Below are 6,549 nucleotides of genomic sequence, written 5' to 3'. Positions count from 1 at the left end.
AAAAACATGGTACAATGGTAAATGTGAACACATGCTAACTTTGTACTGAACTGAGTCACTCTGAGGACCCCCATTAAGTCTGGATGTTCTTATGTCAAAGGACCTCATCAGTCTTCAGCCAGAAAATTCAAAATGAGATTGATTCATGGAGTCATTAAACCCTGGGTCTCAAGAAAATTTTAAGTTTTTTTGTGTGTCTGCATTTTTTATGTCATATAGAAACTAGACACCTGTCTACACAGTAAAATATACATGCCCTTTCCTGTACACATGCTCAGCACTTCCTCAGATGTTAGTATTTTTTGAGAGTGTGACCATATATAAGCCTACAGAATGAAACTGTGGTACAGGAAGTGGGTGCTACAGTGCTGTCACTCTTTGGCTCCTCTGCATAATGGAATCCCTTCATCTTCTGATTATTCTCTGGGCTGTTCTCCCTGGTAAGGAAAAATATTGTGTAATTAATGTGTTTTCATTATTTTAAAAAAAAAAAATCATAGGCTGCTAGGACTGTACTTAATGAGAAAATCTGAAGGAAGATAGTGAAGATTTCTTTGTTTCTGATTCTGCAAGTATGGCAAGCACTTTATAATTAGATGTTATGTTTATGTCATTGCTGAACTTGCATTGTTCAAACAAAACAGGTAAATACAATTGTTGATATTCGTTTGTCTTCATGTTTTCTAATATATTTGATGTGAACAAGGTTCATATCTGATTTAAATTTGGACAGCCCTATGTATTCTGTATTCTCTTCTCTCAGTAACATACAGTCTGTCATCACTGAAGGAAATTAGGGGACAAAAAGGAGGATCAGTGTGGATTCCCTGTTATTACGATGTTAAATACAGAAACAGTGGGAAATTATTTTTTTACAAAAATATATTTGGCCGCCATATTTTGGCACAAACGGAATCGATTTTAACAACTGGAGCTGCTGATAGAATCACAATCCATGATGATAAATCTCTTGGAATATTCACCATTACAATGAAGAGGCTAAAGAAGAGTGATGAAGGTTATTACTACTGTGGTCTGAAAAGAGAGAAGGAGATTGAGGAATTTGATCTGTTCCTCAGTGTGAATGCAGGTATGGAGAATATATTCAGTAGATATAGGATCTCAAACTCCTGTCCTGGAGGGCCGCAGTCTCTGTTGATTTCTATGATTTACATTCAATCAGCAGTCAATCCTGGCCCTGGTAACAAGGTGTGCGGACTCTTTAGCCAATCAATGACTTGAAGTAAGCACTTAAGTGCAGGAACACATTGAAAATCAGAAAATACAGAAGCCCTCCAGAATCCAGAGTTTGAGATGAATGTACTACAATAATACAAGTTTTGCCTTACATTTAAAAAGAGACAAAAAAAAGAATTGCTTGTAAAATGTTCTATTTTATTTTTATGCCTAAGGTTTTTACTGTTTTCTTGTTAAAAGCCTTTGAATGCTGACCAGAGAAACATTTATGCCGCTAAGGTTAACTGTTGGGATTATGTATAGGATCCAATGTCTGTATGTTTATGTTCTATTAATAGGTGACTATGGTCTGTCCATCAACAGCAACAGAAATGTGTTCACAGGACAGGAGAAGGGGTCACTTGCGGTCTCCTGTAAATATACCCGTGCCAAATATGTGAGCTTTATAAAATACTGGTGTAGGGGGAGAGACTTTGACTCCTGTCAAGAATTAAAAAGATCAGATTCTCCCAGGCATTACAATAAAAGAGTATCAATCAGAGATAACGCCACAAGTCAAGAATTTACAGTGACTATGACCGGTCTGCAGAGTACAGACTCAGACTGGTACTGGTGTGCAATAGAAAAGGCGCATTCACATGAAAGAGTCCCTGCCTACATCAGAGTCATGCAAGGTAAGGTTACATTATTGAAATCGTGTCCTTTCTAACGATGATTCTCTTAAAAATATGACAAATGCAGTTACTAAAATGTAGGTCAATATTTCAGAACTGACCCAAAAAGTGTTAGTATAACAACTACAACAGATAGCTAAAAAAATAAAATAATAATGTGATAATACCTGATATATAACATAAACCAATAAAACAATGGTACTACAGTTATTTCATTTTTAAGCGCTGATTGTAGTTTATGTTTATAGCGATCATGTATTTGTTTCAAAATAACATGCTTAGTCTCTGAGGATTGCTTCTGTTTGATATATACTGTAGCATCTGAAACTGAACTACAAATAGACACATCAACATCCCTGCAGTCGACAGCGACTAATGTGATGAGCAGAAATCAAAGTGTTAAGTCTACCAATAACACTGAACATCAATCAGAAACAGCAGGAACGCACAGGTAACAGAAACAACAACACAATGAACAAACAAACACACAAACAAAACTGGCCTCACACACGTTCACTTAACACTTAGGATTTTCTTGGTGTTAGAAGAATGCCTTGACTGCTGAAATGCACAAAAACAATTTACTTTATAGTAAGTGAAATATTCACATAAACAAGGTAACGATGAACATAAGACATTTGTTTCATGTTCATTTCATGGAGCAAATGTTAATTTTTGTTTTCCTTCATTGTTTCACATTCTGGCCACCCCTGTACTTCACCAGTCATGGCAGTGATGAGCAGTCTCTCATAACATAAGTATGCATTACATTATGTAGATAGGGGCTTTTCACACTCCTGCTAAGAGTATGGTTACATTACTGTACATTACATTACAGTCATTTGGCAGACTCTTTTATCCAGAGTGACTTACTCAACTTAAGTTGATATTACAACCATACAATGCAATTGTTAACAACCGTTTTGTGTGTCTGGTAATTGGAGTGTAGCATGAATTTCTGGCCCCCCACTGTGATACCCTGCTGGTAATGGTAATACCAAAAATACCAAAACCAAAAATGTATTCTTTCTCCTACTACTTTACATAAATGTTTATTTATTGTGTTATTGTGAAATACTTTAAGCATGTACTTAAAATTTGCTTTACATTTTATACTTAAGGAATTCACCCTTTGTTTTTAGTGAAATTACCTTATGTTGGACTGACTCCATTTCTTTTATTGTGCTGCAGTGTAGCTGAAGACAGCAGAGCTCATTTGACCATTGCCCTAGTGATTGGTAGCCTGCTTCTTCTTTTCCTGGCAGCCGGAGTTTTTACTCTTAGAATGAAGAGGAACAGGAGGGGCAAGTTTTAAACATATTAAATTACAACAATGAAAAATATAGTTTCCTACACATGTACTGTAGCAATTACCATCCTACAGCACTTGACACCTTTAGACACCAATGTAGAGGTACTATTCTTCTGTGGAGCCTCACTCATTGAGATTGCAGTAGTACAAACTTTGTCCTTTTTATTCTAATTTTTGATTGGCCATGGCTACCAGAGAGTAATAAGGAAAGAAGGAAGGAAATGTGTAAAACTACTTCTATATTACATCAGTATCACATATCTGGAGCAAAGCTACATCGTAGTCTGTGAATAAAGGGAAAAGATCAGTTTCATTTCTGTATTGCGCTAAAAGAGGTAGCTGCACCAGGTAGCTGCACTGGTTTAGGGAAATGGCAATATACTACACCAACTTATTTAGTTCCTGTCTCAATGTTTTTATCAGAGGGGACATAATAGATCATAGTATTATAAATATGTTCATGTATCAATTTCATTTCTGGTTCTCTGTGCAAAAACAAATTATGGCATATGTCTGTCCTTCTGGTTAAACCAGAATTAATAACATGAGTGCGTGTGTGTGTGTCTGTCTGTCTGACTCCCTGCCTGTCTGTGTTGTCTGTCTTTGTCCACGTGTCGGGTGTCTGCATACTGGTGTTTTTTGTTTTGTTTTTTACTGTTGCATTGTAGTGGAAAATCAAAATGAAAAAAGGGCTATGCAACCACAAGGAGAAGGACCAACTGAAGTGGTACTTTCATTTACTGTTTTCTATCTGACTTTTGTGGTACCAGTCCACCATAAATTTCCAGGCAGAAATGCTATCAGAAATAGAAGAATGATGTATTTCTGGTTTGCTTTCTGCACTTTGCTTACTTGGTCAATATTCAAATCAGAACATGCATAGCCCACCAGCTCTACCCTAACCACTTACATTTGGCCAGCATTCAAAATGGGCACCAGAAGTTACTGAAGTATATTTATTATACAGTAATGCACCAAATTCTGGATCTAGAAAATGTTACGTTAGATTGTTGGAGGTAACCATACATACTGCTGTTTTAACCACTACTATTGCGCTGTTCCTTTCTAGGACACAGAACCACCTTCAGAGGACATGCAGTATGCAGTTATTTTATTTCACAGGAAAACAAAGGACGACACAAAGGTAGTGCTCCAGGGCACATTGACATGATAGCTGTATGACGAGAATATCCATAATTTGTAGCCGCTAGGGTGAATTGCCATGCTATGTATTGTAGCTAAGCATAAAACATTGAACATTTCCCTTTCTTCTAGCCATCTAGGGACCCTGAAGACAGTGTCACTTACTCTGCTATTGGCATCAAAGGGACACCAGATACGTACATGTCTGAAAACTAAGGATGTCGCAAAACATGCACACCAAAGCTGATGAACAGTGAAAACAAAGTACTTTAACTAAGAGAATACTATGCCTTTCAAAGCAAAGAAACCACCCTTAGTAATATTATAAATAATATAAAATAATTCAATATTATTTTATACCAGTATAATCTCCCTCTAGACATTAAAATCGCTCAGTCAGTGTCATCTTTTAAAACTGAGTACATTTTTATAGATTAGGTATTAATGTCTTTTCATTTATTCACTTTTCTATTCCACTATCTGTATATTTGCTTTTATTATCGGTATATTGCCTCGATTTTTCATGTTTTATTTTTGATGTTTTACTGATTGTTTGTTTTTATGATTATGTGTTTGCTTGTGACTTTTGCTTGAAGGGTGCTACATGAATTAATTAATTGCTCAGAGGAAAAGATTTTAACAAGTAATACTTTTTTCCACAAAAAATACATGTATCACAATTATGGGGTTCATAACATGCCACCACATTCTTTTTGTCATGTTATTCCTACATATGACTCAGTGCTGTACAGATGGTTTAAAAATACCACAATGACCTTGTTGTCCCGTGCAAATTATTATTGATAACTTGGGTTCAAGACAATGTCCCATACCGCTGTTCTCAATTATGGTACTGCATGGCGTGCACCAATCCTGCAGTGTTGCAATGGAATTGCTGCAGAACAATGTAACAGCTGATAAATTCATCCTCTCATAGACAGACAGGTCCTCTGAGTAACATCAATAATGTAGAAGATAACCAACAAAGCAGACGCACCCACAAGGAAGCACAGCAACAAGACCTCTGTTAGAGTTACAGGAAGCACTGCAGATATGATCATGCAAATGCTCGAGACCAGAGGGTAGATTATAACACATTGTAATGGTGAGCAATGTATTTTAGTGCATTTAATATTCAACCATGATGCTTCATGTGGGGGAACAATAAAAACCCTGAAAATCTTGGAAATGTGGGTTATTGAATCCTGATGTGACAGAAAAAAACACACAAGAGCATAAAACTCGCAGCCATTCAACAATACCTGATATGAGAAGAAATACATAAACTCTGACTATTCCTTGAGCGTAGTGTGAAGCTCTGGCCTGCAGAGGGTGCACATGACCGAGCTTTTACAATAAACTACATTATACAGAAAGCAATTATGGCGGAATACTTCCTTGAGATTTTTTTACCATTGAAATTCCTTTCTGATTATCACTACTACGAGTGAATTTTCCGACAATAAAAAGAACTTTAATTGAATTACCTATATTTAATTTGAGATGTGTTTGTTAACATTTAGAAATATTAATGTGAAAGTATGTGACGAATTGTACAAAATGCGTCAACGGCTAGCTAAATAACCCACCAGCCGCCGCATTTTGTATAATGTTGCTGTAAGTGTCTGGCAGGTTTGAATTTGGGTGGCAGAGCAGGCTATAAAACAGACAGCGCGCCCGCCAGTTCGAGAATCCTGTGCTGGTTTGTAACTGTATGCTACGTTTCCTGCAAATAAATGAGCGAAATTTCTCGAAGAATTGATTTGTACAATATCTATCAACAATTAAAAAAATGTAATATACTGAAATTCTCAATTAGAAGAAATTGAAAAACATCACAATAGATACCTCCTTTGCTACACAAAAGTATCCTGTCTTCTCCAGTATGCATTTGACACAGATCTATGGGAATATCAGGTACTGCTCATTACTTCTGCCTCTTGAGATACCTGGCTATTATATCAATATTTCCTTTCTTCTTTTACATGAATACCTGCCATTTAATTTGCATGCTTTGAGGCCACCCTTGGTCTTAGTTGACCCATATAGAGTACTCATGATTTAACATGCAAAATGAGGTTAGGCAAGATGATTCTGCAGAGTATGGCCAGCTCAAGCCTAACATACAAAATTAAAAATGAGAAGAAGTTTTGATTGAGAACATGCCCACTTTAGTCACTGTATCTGAATGTGTGAAGTGTGTGGGTGGAGGTATTATGAGAA

At 36.5% G+C, this 6,549-nt stretch overlaps 1 protein-coding gene across 2 annotated transcripts; it reads left to right on the top strand.

Annotated features, from left to right (window-relative positions):
* Nucleotides 1–233: 233 nt before the first annotated feature.
* On the top strand, nucleotides 234–6,084 carry LOC135252664 (polymeric immunoglobulin receptor-like). 2 transcript variants are annotated; one of them, XM_064331004.1, is made up of 8 exons: nucleotides 234–440; nucleotides 764–1,090; nucleotides 1,536–1,871; nucleotides 2,190–2,322; nucleotides 3,063–3,175; nucleotides 3,852–3,910; nucleotides 4,253–4,327; nucleotides 4,459–6,084. In XM_064331004.1, the coding sequence occupies exons 1-8, from the start codon at nucleotides 395–397 to the stop codon at nucleotides 4,540–4,542; spliced, it is 1,173 nt and encodes a 390-aa protein (XP_064187074.1). In that variant the 5' UTR covers nucleotides 234–394; the 3' UTR covers nucleotides 4,543–6,084. The 2 variants fall into 2 exon arrangements, with proteins under 2 accessions (XP_064187074.1, XP_064187076.1); XM_064331006.1 differs by lacking the exon at nucleotides 234–440 and having other exon boundaries at nucleotides 475–1,090.
* Nucleotides 6,085–6,549: the final 465 nt, after the last annotated feature.

Source organism: Anguilla rostrata, chromosome 4 (assembly GCF_018555375.3).
Source record: "Anguilla rostrata isolate EN2019 chromosome 4, ASM1855537v3, whole genome shotgun sequence".
Classification (NCBI taxonomy): domain Eukaryota; kingdom Metazoa; phylum Chordata; class Actinopteri; order Anguilliformes; family Anguillidae; genus Anguilla; species Anguilla rostrata.
This window is presented reverse-complemented; position numbering and strand designations above follow the sequence as displayed.